The 13,817-nt window shown below is 36.5% G+C and overlaps 1 protein-coding gene across 6 annotated transcripts in view; it reads left to right on the forward strand.

Moving 5' to 3' along the window:
- RALGAPA1 (Ral GTPase activating protein catalytic subunit alpha 1) overlaps window positions 1-13,817 on the forward strand; it is a 137,610-nt gene that overhangs the window by 49,037 nt on the left and 74,756 nt on the right. For 3 of the 6 annotated variants that reach the window (XM_086749420.1, XM_086749421.1, XM_086749422.1), the window contains 8 exons: window positions 491-2,059; window positions 3,958-4,082; window positions 6,270-6,486; window positions 7,549-7,725; window positions 11,001-11,153; window positions 12,698-12,891; window positions 13,021-13,119; window positions 13,210-13,365. In XM_086749420.1, coding sequence (XP_086605546.1) covers window positions 491-2,059; window positions 3,958-4,082; window positions 6,270-6,486; window positions 7,549-7,725; window positions 11,001-11,153; window positions 12,698-12,891; window positions 13,021-13,119; window positions 13,210-13,365 — 2,690 coding nt within the window. The remainder of the gene's footprint in view (window positions 1-490; window positions 2,060-3,957; window positions 4,083-6,269; window positions 6,487-7,548; window positions 7,726-11,000; window positions 11,154-12,697; window positions 12,892-13,020; window positions 13,120-13,209; window positions 13,366-13,817) is intronic. The other 3 variants (XM_086749423.1, XM_086749425.1, XM_086749426.1) reach the window with 1 other exon arrangement.

The raw sequence follows: 13,817 nt of genomic DNA on the forward strand, positions 1-13,817 counted from the left end.
TAGTTTACCACTTCAATAGACAGTTCTAATTTTCCAGAAAACTTACTTGTTCTCTTTGGAGTTGTGCATTTTTCTGAAGATGTAAATTCCATTAAGGGTACTAATGTTAAGCTAATTTGTATTCCAGGTAACCATTTCCTGAACAAGCTAGCTGGAATAATACTGGTTGAATTATTGAACTTATTGGCACAGCCCTAGCTTTAACTGTGTTTCCAAATGTTCCATGGTCTCACTGTTTCTTCTCATGCATGTTAACATTTAAAACTGTGTTCTGATGGTCTAACTCATTTATATTACATTCTGCACTGGATATTACGTGTGTGTGTTTTTAACACTCTAGTACTGGAAAAATTATTTTTTGTTGTACTTAAGAAAACAAGGCTCTGGACTTTCCTAGCTTTAAAAGTCACATAATTAGGATGTAGTGGTACATGAATATTGTTTCTGTATGTAAATTTTAGTGGATGTTACATATACTTTTTTCCTACAGACATTGACGATGCTCAAATTCTTCCACGTCCACCTCGAGTCAGACACTTTTCACAGAGTGAGGATACTCCAAGTGAAGTTTTTGGTGCATTAAATGAGGAACAGCCACTGCCACGAAGCAGCAGCACCTCTGACATCCTGGAACCTTTCGCAGTTGAACGAGCCAAAGGTGCAGTTCCTGTCATTGACAGTTCATCCTATCATCCTCCAAGCTTACAGAGTTCCACTGAGACCTCTTCAATGCATAGATCCACTGAAAGCCATATCACTGATGCAAATAGCAGAGAGTCCTCCTTGGAAGTTGGGGATAGTATTTATGACCATCTTTGTCATTTAATAGGGCCGGTAGAATTTGCAAACACAGCCTTTGAACAAAACCAGTATGTTGACCTTGAAGGTGAAGATGATCTTCTTTCCTCTCTGAGAGAATATCTTAAAGAAAAAGAAGAACTTTGCGGTAACTTTGAGATAGATAAATGTGAGGCTTCTGCTCACGAAGTTGATACATCAGTAAATAGGAATGATAGATTGCCACTGGATGGATTAGAAAATAGAGATCAGACCGGTCAAGACATGAATAGCATCACTGTTACAGAAAGAGCCGATAACACAGAGCTGCACCTAGAACAAAACGAAGGTGTTTTTATAAGTAATATTGCACCTACTCAAGTAGACATTTTTACAAGAAATCAAGTGCTTGATAAAGCCAGACAGTCAAATATTGATAAAGAGTATGAAAGCATGTTCAGTCATGGGTCAAGTAGTCCTAGCAGCAAAGAAGGGAAGAGGTACCTGTACAGGCAAGCAGCCACTGAAGCTGATGTAGATTTAGCTGTGGAAGCAGTGGTAGCTGAAAAGCATAGAAGTGCCCAGTTTAATGAAAAAGTAACCAACTCACGTGTCATGCATGCAAAGAAAACTCTTCCTAAAGCACAAGATAACCCTCAAATGCCTCACATCACAGGCTCAAGCAAACTGTCACCAACTAAAAGGAGTATATCTGAAACCGTAACTCATAGGGCCAAAATAATGAAAATAACAACTAAAAAAAGAAATAGTGTTCATGTTACTTTTAGGCCGTCTACAGAATCGGTTCAATTTTACAATCCTCTTGAGAGCAAAGAGGCTGCTTGGAAAGCAAGACTTCGTAAACTCAGTGGCTTCAGTAGTAGCGGTAGCGGTAGCAGCAACAGCAGTACCAGTGCAAGCATCAGCTCATCAGCTGTCACGGAGCTGGTTAGACCTGGAATGTATAGGCCTCTAGATGCAATCAATGCTGCTTCAGCTGGCAGCAAGCAAATTAAGGAATCTACAGAAACTCAAGCAGCCATGTTGCCGAAAGAAGGTATTGCAGTTAATCAGTTCCATAATCGTAGTGCCTTTAGAGCATCAGGTCAGGAGTCAGCGCAACAGCAGGGCTCCCTGGGTGGTGTTTATAAAACTGTTGTACATGCTCTTTCGAAGCCGAAGGCAAATGTTTCCCCACAGAGGCAGAACAGAATGCCAGCAGAGGCTCCACTGAGGGATCTGTACAGTCATGTAATGGGCTATTTTGGAAGGAAAGCTGCAGGTGAGCACTAACAGTGTGCAGAGCACAAAAGGAGAAAGGCAACACCAGTTTGGCTTAACGCAACTGAAGCAAGCTCTGATAAGCAATCAAAAGGCTTTGGGATGATCACTGCTTTCCCTGTTTGGTTATGCATGCGCCTCCAGCCAGCTGATTTTTCTCCCAGCATAAGTTACTTTTACATACTTTAAATTACTAATTTCCCTTTTCAAGATACTTAGTTGAACCTCTTTGCTGCTGAAGACCATCGGGTTAGGGAAGAGGAAGAGACAGTAAATGACCTAATAAAGGATTAAGCCTTGAGAGTTTTGAATTTTGATCTACCATGCAGAGCCTTAAAATTCAGCCTACTGAATGGTTGGCATCTGCGTATTTGATCAGAATGTACTATTCTGCTCTGAGTGTAGTTTGTTGGAAGGACCTGGCTCTTGACCAGCTAGGTTGAACTAATTGTATTTCTGGTTCATTTGGTGTGTTTTCTTCTTCCTTTTCCTCCTCTTCCTCCTTTTCCTCCTCCAAAACAAAAAAAAAAGTGCCTCAAATTCACATTTGGATGTTGGAAACTGTCTGAAACAGAAATCTATCACTGGAATGATTTCATTACGACAGTTCTCTGTGAGTCTAATCATAAGGTTTTGTTTGAATCTTTTTCAAAACATGCTGTAGGCCTTTCTGTATTCATTCATCAAAACTGATGCAGTTACATCTTGGCAACATGTTTCATTGCTTTCTTTTTTCTTGGAATTGTGGATGTTCATGAAGGTCTCATGATAGTCCTCCTGCTAACTATGGGACCTCTGTGGACTGATCAAAAAAGAAGGCTGTCGCTTTAATATCCATTGTCTTACTTCCCACCTTAAATAACCTTAAATGAACAATAAATTAACTTTCAGCAGTAATGTAGGTTTTCTTTTTTCCCATTGTCATGCTGGCATGATTAACAGAGGGTTCTGTAATGCATCCTGCATCGAGATGTTAATGCCACCTGAGGGCAGTATTTGTAAGCATAGCACAAGGAGAGCGTGACTGTCATGGGTCTCAAAAAAAGCAATTTGCTTCTCTGCAGAATCTGGACTTATGAAGAAGAGATCTCTAGGAAGCACTAATTATAGAAGTACATTTTGTTTTAAATCTGTAACGTTTAACCAAGCCTCAATATTAAAATAAACTATGCTGTGGTCTCGTGAGATATGACACTAAGGGAAAAGTTCTTCTAGAGAAAACATGAACTGGAATAACTTGAAGACTTTAAAGGCGAAGATCATGAAATCAGGTGTAACAGCAACAGTGAAATATGAACTGTATAGTTACATCAAAAATGTAACACTGATAAATGAGTGAACTTAATTAATTATTCATAACCATTAACCATCCAGAGTTTGAATTTTCATTCCATGTACTAGCATGTAATTTTGTTACTTAAGATTTTCTTTGCACTATTTATACTAATTGTATATGGTGCCACACTGACATTTATCTTTAATACATATTACAACCTAGTTTACTTTTTCCACTACTTTGCTCTTCATTAGGAATGCCTGTAGGAATCATATACAATTGTTAGGATTTATTACCTACTTTTTGTGATATGGAGGAAGAATATATGCTGTATCCTTAAAGCAAGCATTAACAACTTTAAGTAGTGCTTACCTATAAGCTTGTTGCTCTTAAAGGTGGTACTGGAAATCAACTAACCCCTGCTTAGTGGGAAGAAGAAGCTGTACTAATTCTTAAAGTAGAATCTGCTTTAAAAGGGGGAAATTCTTAAAATGCATGTTTGGCAATTTTTTTTTTTTTTTACATTTCTGTTAATTAGCAGGGTTTTTTTTCATTTTTTACCTTCAGTTTTGAAAATGTCTTGATGTGTTCTTTACTATATACAGTTGTTCATTTGCTTTTAGCTAATAGAGAGGACATGAGTCAAAAGCTGCACCCTATTGATAGTGATATTGGCAGTAGCAATACAAACGTTCCTGACCTCATGGATGAATTTATAGCTGAGAGACTCCGCAGTGGTAGTGCGCTGGTAAGCCTTTCATTCCTACATTTCAATATGTAAGTCTGCATATATATGTGAACTCATCAATGATGTTATAAATCAGTTCAGTAAAACATGTTTATCTGGATTTTATGAATCAGAAAGAATGAAGAATATTGCTTAATTATTCCTTGACTTTATCATAGATTCATGCCATTTTATGCCATTTGTGTTTTCATATCTATTAAATCCTTATTGTGGAAGCCATGCAGAAGTTACTGTCAGAAGAGTAGTCTCCTTGAATTAAATGTCCTTAATTGCACCAGTAAAGATCTTTGTACACAGACACTTTCAGAGTAATAGTTTGTATGTAAATTTGCAGTCTTCAGTGTAGTTAGGTACCATGCTGTACTATGGTACTATTACAAGTATAGCCAGTGCAACAGACTACAAAACTACACCAGTACATGTTTTTCCTTTACACTTGTAAGTGAAATTAAAAAATAGAATAATTTTTTCTAACTAGTTCTCTTCTAATGAAGCCACCTTTTCATATACTTTTTTCCTACACTTTTCCGGAAGTGTAACTTTTTTTTTTTTTTTTTTTAATTTTTTGGAGTGTCATTGTTGTAGTTCAGCACCAGTCAGGACCAGACTGTGCAGTCTCTCTCTCACTCCCCCCGCCCTCCAGTGGGACAGAAGGGAAAACTGGTAAACAAGAAAAAAAAACCAGCAAAAACACATGTGTTGAGATTGAACAAAAAAGTAAATTTAACAGCAATAACAGAAGAAAACAAAACAGTGATGGAATACAAATACAGTATAATGGCTTACAACAAATCTTCACACCTAGTTTTTTTCAAGTAGCAGGAGGCTCCCCTCAGCACCCTCCTCACTTATATACTGAGCATGAGGTCAGATGGGATGGAATAGCCCTTTGGCTGATTTGGGTAAATTAACCCCAGCTGTTAGCTAATTAGTTAATTTTCCCAGCTGGGTACCCCAGCCTTAGGGGCTACCAGCTCCAGTTCTCCACTCAGCTCAGGTGAATATTAACTCTATCCTAGCCAGAACCAGGACAGTCATTCATAATGAGAAATTTTAATTCATTTTAAGTCAAGAATTTCTGGTTACCCTTGAATGTTTACAGAATGAGACAACTGATTTGAAGAGAAAAGTGTTTATAGCAACAAAAGAGGAAATAATTTTTTAAAAAGTTGCAAATGAAGAACAAAATGGGTAACAATTTTAATGTAGTATTTCAAATTTGTTCAGTTCTTTTTTTCTGCTTAAAATTTTCTAAAGATTTTTTTTTTAAGTTAATTTAGAGACATGCTCTAGAAAGTTGCCACAAGTAGTTTAGTTGTTGCTAATAATGGGCAGAAGGAGAATCTTCAAAGTGATTAGAAAAAATTGTTTATTTGTCATAATCTTTTATAAATGGCAAGAGAGGACCCTATAAAGTTTGTCCAAATGTATGCTTTTTTCTCTTTTGTATTGAACTCATGTTTATGAAACTTGATTGTTGGTGCAAATTGTTCTTGTTAGTAAACCTTGAGTTACAAGACAAAAATGCTAACTTGAAGTCTATTTAAAAAGTATTAACTTAGTCTGCTGGCCGCAGAAGAAGAGAGAAAAAGAGTGAATACTATTTGTTTTCACATAGATGAGCAAGAATATTGATTATTAATACTTCAGAAAAGAGAATTGATTATTTCCTTAGGTAGCAAAAATCAACCAAGATAAGTTTGAATAAATATTTGGAAAGTGCCACTGATTTTCTGATCTAGCACACGAAAATAAGTATGTCTTATTAAAACAGAGTAGCAACTTATTAAGATTAGTTTTAGGTTGTTGTATCTATTGAATACTAAAACCTTGTATCATGAAAAGCTTGTCAGTCTGAGTAAATCTCTAATTAGTAGTAGAGTGTAGAATGTGTATGGCACGTTCTAGTCTGAATCCTAGCCTTTTAAGATATATGCCCAAAAATTCATTGTGCCAATAAAATTTGTGTTTATGAAACTGGGGTTGTTTGGGTTCTTCACTTACTGCTGCCTGTCTGGGGTTTCTGAAAGTCTTGGCTATGTATGTAGTATGACGACAATTTCTGGTTTAGGTACTTACAAATTATTTGTTACATTCTGACATTGGCAAATGTGGGATTGCTTTTGCCATTTTATGTAAATAAGCCATCCAAGATTCTAAGATATTTTATGTGTCTTCAATGTTTAGAATGTGACAAGAAGAGGAAGCAGTCCTGGCAGCCTGGAAGTTCCTAAAGACCTTCCTGATGTCTTGAACAAACAGAATCAAATGCGTCCTATAGACGATCCAGGCGTGCCTTCCGAATGGACGTCACCTGCCAGCGCGGGCAGCAGTGACCTCATCAGCTCAGATAGCCACTCCGACTCTTTCAGCGCCTTCCAGTATGATGGCCGCAAATTTGAAAGCAAGTATATTTTTCTAGAAGAAGTAGTATTTTGGATTGCTTGCTTGCACATTTCTCTTTTCATTTGTTTTAAGTTGTGTGCCAGCAGTCTTCTGTAAAGAAAGCTTATTTTGTATTCCCATAGAAATCACTAGCAACTTAATGGAGCAAGCAGAGTTCTTGAGAGAGGCTGTCGTGTTTATAGTATACTAAACAAAACAGCACTGGAATACTACTGTGCACAAAGCAGAACAATGGTGAACAGAAGTTAGAAAGCAGTGTTGTCTTCTCCCCAGAGTGTATCCGTCTGTTTTCCACAAAATATAAAAATGAAACATTACTTATTTTGGAAGTTATTTTAATTCCTTTGAAAACATTTAGGTAAAATTTAAAGAAGAGCTTCTGATATTGTTACAGGAGTCTTTGTGTAGGTATAGATAATTCAAGATGCTAAGTGTAATATCGTGGTGAAGTTAGTATGCTTTGTTTAATAACAATGCTTTTCATTAATTTTATTTATCTATTCCCACTCTTGTTTAACAGAAGGAGTCATTGTGGTTATTAGGAATTATGACTTCGTGTATTATGTAAGAGAGAAATAATGTTTATATGGTAGAATTTACAAGAAATTACATTTTTTAGGTATGTAGATGTTATGCAACTAAGTTGTGTTCAGACCTGCATATCAGCGTGACTTTCTTTCGTGTCAAAAAACCGCTTGTTAGTTTGAAGTCAGTGCTTTAGCAACCAACTTGGATATTTCTTCCAGCTTGTAAATCTCCTTAATGTGTATTTCCATCATTTTTACTTTATTCCCATTTACGTGCATTTACAGCAACTAAGCAGAATACAGGAATGTCTTCTCCAGAAGTATAGTCACAGTTTGTAACAGAAATGACAATATTTGTAAGAGTCAATTGCTTTCTGCTGTTACACTTCATGTAAATTTTGCAACAGTGTGTTAATAGCATAGGAGATGCAAATACAAGTTTTACATGGAGGGTTTTGGAGATGCTGGGCTTTTGGTTATTTTATTAGTGGTATTTTTAGGTTGTAAGTTAATACAGTGCTTTCCTCATACAGATTTCAGCTTTGGCACTGAGGCAGGGACGCCAGCTTCCACTGACGTTGATGCAATTTCAGGGCAGCAACAGAGTGCTGAGGAGCAGGAAGTGGCCAGTCTAACTACACTCCACATAGATTCGGAAACAAGTAGTCTCAATCAGCAACCATTGTCTGCTGAAGCTGCAACTATTACTGGTAAAGTAGTTAAAAACCCTAAAAAAGCACATTTATTTCAGAAATTTTCTACCCATCCTGAAGAATGCAAGTTCCAGCTTCTGCAATGAAACTATATTCTATATATAATAATTCTTAGATAAAGTAATTTGTGAAATAACATAAGCAGAAAACCTTTGTCTGACTTAGTTACCCGTATGATCCTTGGCTTGATACTAAATGTATTTTAAATGCTTCTTGAGAAAATCTATAAAATTACCTAGGAGAAAACTCTTACCACATAATGTGTGCTAGATCCCTTAAAAGTGTCCTTCTATTACTGGTAGTTAAATAGCTAATTTTCAGGAAGGGTTTTTTCCTTGCAAGGCTTTGACAGTGCATTTTCAAACCGGTGTATCACACTGAAGTGTCATGGAATTCTTTTATATAGATCAATTCTAACCTCTCTCTATATTGTCTGTTGTGTAACTGGGAGCTTTTAATATGCAAGAGGTTAGTTATTGTGTCATGTAAGATCAGTTTCCATTTGTGTAAGGTAAGAATTCTTTTTCTTTTAGTATTTTCCCTGTTGTTTTCATGAAAATGTAACCCTGTTTAGGAAACAGTGTTTCACACTCTCAGTTGATGAGCTTGAGGCTCCATCAGTTTATTTTGCCACTCTTTTTTGAGAAAGAGAGAGAGAATAACAATTGGGTTAGCAACCACCAAGTGATGCAGTTAACCCAAATTGAATGGGCTCCTCTCTGAGGAGTGTTTGGAAGAACGGTCTCTTGCCAGATTTTGTACATGAGAGTAAAGACATAGTCGTTTTCATACTCCTTCCATAACTGTTAGGCACTACCATTCCTATTACAACCCTGGGAACGAGTAACTATTAATCTGTTAAAGCTTATACCTACATACAGGGTCTTGTTCTCTGTGAGAAATCACACTGAATTTTCAGAGATATTGAAAGATGTCTTTACTTTCCCTGCCACAATTTTCACTTTCTAAAATTGCCTTTCTGCTGAAAGAAGCATGTTATTAGTTTTCTTGGACATTGTTGTTCAGCTTGTCCAACAATGTTCAGCTTGGCTTTTGTTCTCTTCATTTTTCTCTTTGCTGTGTCCTTGTTGAAAGTCCTTGCAGAAAGCCTGTTGTTCTTCTGTTTGTTTGTTTTTATATGTTAATAATTTCATTACTGTTTGGTATTTTTGTCCAAGTTTGTGGTATAATTGAATTGGTAAGATTGCAATTAATGGCTGAGTTGTCCATTGAGAGATTCTGTGGCTGTCTCTTCTTGTTGTTTGGACCACTGTTTTAGAGAGGCAGCTTTTGTGTCACACGCATTTAGCTGTGTTTCCTGAGAAAGCAAGACTTGTGCAATTACATTATCTGTCTCTGTCTGACTGTTCCATGACCCCAACAATGTTGGAGCCCATTGTCTAATTTCTGCTAAATCGACATACAAGAAGAAAACAGAAGGACATTATTTCCTTCGAAGTTTTATGAAAGATAGGCAGCTATCTGGTGAAAATTGTGTTTATGCAGAGTCCTAGGACAGGGATGTTGCAACGTGAATTCGCTGTATTAAACACACTTGTAAGAAACTAATTTTCAGTGATTCTGCTGCTGCTGAATAGTTTTGCTTTGAAGGTTTTTGGAAGGAAAATTTCTTCTTGGCATATAGGCATTATTTTATATTCTTAGCAAATGGCTGAGTTTACTATTGATTGCTGCTTACTAGCCCTAGAAGAAGTTGAACCTATAGTGTTCTCTGTCAAATTTGGATCCACGTATGCTGGAGTATCTTTTAGTCCTTCTTAGAAGACTCCAGTAGTTTAGCAAATTTTCCATAATTGTTTCTCTAAATTTTCTTCCACCATATGAAGATCTTTTTCCCTCCTTTCCCTGCCCCCCTCTTTCCTTCTCCTTCCCTCTCTGTCCCTCTCCTTCCCTCTCTTTCTCTCCCCACCTCACTCTTTCTCTTGGACTGCTTTCATCCATCCTCCCACTTAGTGAGCAAAGTGGAAGAGAAATAGGAAAAGATTTATTTGAATATCTTTTCAGTTTGTATTTTACATTATCTTTGTGAGCATGTGGAAAACAAGTGATCAGTAGCAAGAGGAGAGTATCATTACCTGTTGAGTGAAGGAGTAGTCTGCGTGTGAAGCAGTAGTGTCTGTCTCTCCTGCGCAGAGGTGTTGCTTTAAATTGATGATAAAAGCTTCATTGCTTTTACTATTTAAAGCAGATAGAGACCTCTTCAGTTTAACAATGAAATTAAGTTTGTTTACCACAATTTCTGTTTTGATAACACTGACATTTTCTGTCAAGTTAAACAATTTGTTCTCCTTTTAAAGAAAAAATAGTAATTTTCAATTATTGGCTGTGAAATATTCTAAGACTCACTTTTTAATTGCTGTCCCTAAAGTTCAGTTTATCTCTAATACTGAACTTCACATATCATCATAATTTTTTTTGGGTCCCAGTTACATTTACTTAAGAGTTAAAAGTAATAGGTTTGAATTCCTCCATTTTAACATGTGCTGGTGTGTAGGGAGATATATGGTGAATGTCTGTTTTCTTTTTTCCTGCCATCTGACTGTTTTGACCAAACCCAGCTTTTCATAATAATAATTAGGCAAATTCAGGAAATGAAACTAAGGTAGTGCAGAAGAAAAGTGCAAATATGTGCTCCCTCTCCACAGATCTCTCCGTAGAGGAGACGAAATAGTTGCCTGGAGAGGATGGTACTCAGTGGTGATTGTTTAAGAATGCCTTTGCAGCACTGCTATTCAAACATTTGTCTCAGAGGAAATAACATTCCCTCTGTGTGGATTTTCTCAGCCCAGCTGGCACATAAACATAAAAAATAGTCAGTTACTGGTTTGAGCTTTTGTTTATAAATTAACTTTGATGCATCCATGAACCTGGAAAAGCAGTTGTTCCAGGAAATTTTCTGCTTCAGTACTTTGCTGGAGAGAAATTTAGGTGAGGGAATGTGGAGAGAAATTTGGCTGATTCAGTACACTGAAAGTGCTGCAGAACAAACATTTAAAACTATCTAGACCTAAAATAGAGCTCTATTAATCTATTTACCTGTCTGATTTTCATGTTGAGTCTCTCAGCTTTCCTGCATGTAATCTGTTTTCTTTCAGAGCACCATTCACAGGGAGATCTGCTTACAGTTTTATATCTTTTCTTGCCCAGATTTGATATATAACAGTAGTTCAGTTTTAATGCTGTGTTTAGACAACATTTCAGTAGCCAATAGAAAAGGCTTTTAAGGTAACTGTTAAAAATTGCATTTGCAGGCTCTGAAAGTGCTTCTCCAATCCAATCTGCTCTTGGATCCCGATCACAGACACCCTCTCCTGCCACTCTTCATGCAGATCATATTGAGCAGAAGGATCTGCAGCTGGATGAGAAGCTCCACCACTCTGTTTTACAGACGCCAGATGACCTAGGCAATATCTGGAATAGCAAATATAAACTTGTTTTTCTTTCTTTCCAATGGCATATAGTGAAGTAGCTAGAGTCACGCTAGTTGTAGACAATCCTGTACAAGGCTATTTCTTCTGCACTTTTAAGAATATTTAATTATGGTGATATAAAAGCAAACAAAAACCTTTTGCATTTTATCTTGCATTGAATTGGAACTGTTAGCAGTAGATTAATAGTCCGCACATTTACAATTGTTCTTTTTGATGCTTAGAGTTGTAACAGCTTAATTTAGTACATTGTCCTGCCATAGACCGTTTTATCATTGATGTACAAGTAATAAGACTTGATTTTAAAGTAATGTTGTAATTTCTTCTTCGAATATCAGTTGTTTTCCCTTTCATATTTAAACAAATTTATCATTACTTCCACTATCTTAAGTATTAAATTCTAGGATACATTCACTTTATAAATACAAAGATCCCATTTCTCACATATTTCGTCTCATGGAAACAGAAGGATGTCTGATGTATTTTTCAGACCCTTTTCCTTTAAGTAGCCTAATGATGGACAGAAATAAAGTGATTTGCTTTGTACTTTGATATCCAAAGGCTAGAAACCATTAGTGTCTCTATCACAGTGGTCCAGATCTTCAAAAGAGGAGGCTATGTGATTAGCCTGAATTCAGATTCCATTTTGATTTTGTATGCCTGTAGGAGCTGCAAGATTTTCAGATGATCTCAGCTGGTGCTAAGGTGTTTTGAAAAAAATCTGTCTGAGCAGGGTGGAAAGGAGATTCAAGATACCTACTGCTTTAAAACTGTGGCTTGTTAGCTAGTTTAGTGTGACTCTTTAGCTCGTTAAGTGTGAACTGAGTAGACTTTAGCCATTGTAATCTACTGAAGTTTTCTTTGTATGGATAAACTAGATTAAACATATTCCATCTAAAAAAGAACTTCTATTCATACACTGATGTGTATGTAGAGAGAGCTAGGTGAGAGTTGGACTGTGGTGGTAGGTTACTGAATGTTGCCGCTCCACTCATACAAATTTACTGCTTAAAGAACAGTAGCCAGAAACAAGTTTACTCTTACCTTTCTCTTTAATTTGCAATAAAATACATTCCTAGGAGATTCTAAGGAAAATCGTCTTTGTGTTTTATTGGAAAAAATGTGAAGTTGAAATGTAATTTTACTTGAAGCAGGCAAGTGGAGTTCTGGAGATTCATTGACTCCAAAGAATGTAAGACAGCACTTACAAAAGGAGTGGCCTTACTAGGTCCATCAGACCAATATTAAGGCTCCAGAAGTGACCTTAAGTGTTACTTATGGAAAGAACATAAGAAACAGGACAATTCTTGCTCTACAGAGTTTGAAAGTAGATATATAGTTAAACATTTAAACATTTTTAGTCTTGAGATAGCTGAATAGGTAAGAAATATCTTACTCTGAAAGCCTAATCTTTTTTTTTTCCATTTGATTTTAAGAAAACTGTGTATGTAATAGTTATATCAGAACTTTTCTTTCTCTAGGGAGGTAGATCTCACTGCACTTTTTTTCTTTCGTTACAGAAACTAGTGAATTCCCCTCAGAGTGTTGCAGCGTGATGGCTGGGGGAACACTTACAGGATGGCATGCAGATGTTGCTACTGTGATGTGGAGGCGAATGCTAGGAATTTTGGGAGATGTTAACAGCATCATGGATCCAGAGATTCATGCTCAGGTTTTTGATTACCTGTGTGAACTGTGGCAGAATCTGGCAAAGGTAAAAGAACTGAACCTCTTCACCAGCCTGCTGCAATAAGGCAGGGTTTTCAGAACGAAAAAAAAAAACCCAGCATCTTATATATTTCCCTTAAATGTTTATATTTTTGTTTGTTTTTAACATTTGCAGATAAGAGACAATCTTGGTATTTCAACAGATAACCTAACTTCACCATCTCCACCAGTTTTAATTCCGCCACTGAGAATTCTAACACCATGGCTGTTCAAGGTAAAATTTAAAAAAGTTAATGTAGTTGCAGAAGAATATTTAATGTAACTTTTTGATTTATGAATAATAAATATTGTTCTAAAACTGTAGGCAACAATGCTGACTGATAAATACAAACAAGGAAAGCTGCATGCTTATAAACTCATTTGTAAGACAATGAAGCGAAGACAAGATGTTTCTCCAAACAGGGATTTTTTAACTCACTTCTACAATATAATGCACTGTGGACTCCTTCATGTTGATCAAGTAAGTTTAATTGTGAAATTCAGGATAATAGCATAACTAAAAATAAAATTATTTTATTGAAAATACTGAATGGATTTTCAACTGAGTAAGCCATCGTTGTCTTGGAAAATGGTTATGTGACTGATACTTCTTCTAAACTTCGATAAATGGTCCTCATGTTCTTGGTTGTAATCAGAAATGCTTTTTTTGGTCATCCATTTGAAGCAAATACGAGGGCAGAAAAAGTACTCTCTCATTTTTTTCCTGAATGTATGTTACAGATTGAAGCATGCAAGAAAGAGAAGGAAGCAGATCTCTCTAAGGTCTACTGTTCTTCTTACTTGCTCCCTGATGCAACAGTTTAGCTAGTGGGAAGGTAAATTGTGCTCACTACATTGGAGTAGTTTATTTCTACAGCAAGTGTAGGAACCAGCAAACTGACATCCTGAGTGTATCTAATCAGTGGGAGCAGA

This window comes from Chlamydotis macqueenii, chromosome 5 (assembly GCF_036417535.1).
Source record: "Chlamydotis macqueenii isolate bChlMac1 chromosome 5, bChlMac1.mat, whole genome shotgun sequence".
Lineage (NCBI taxonomy): Eukaryota > Metazoa > Chordata > Aves > Otidiformes > Otididae > Chlamydotis > Chlamydotis macqueenii.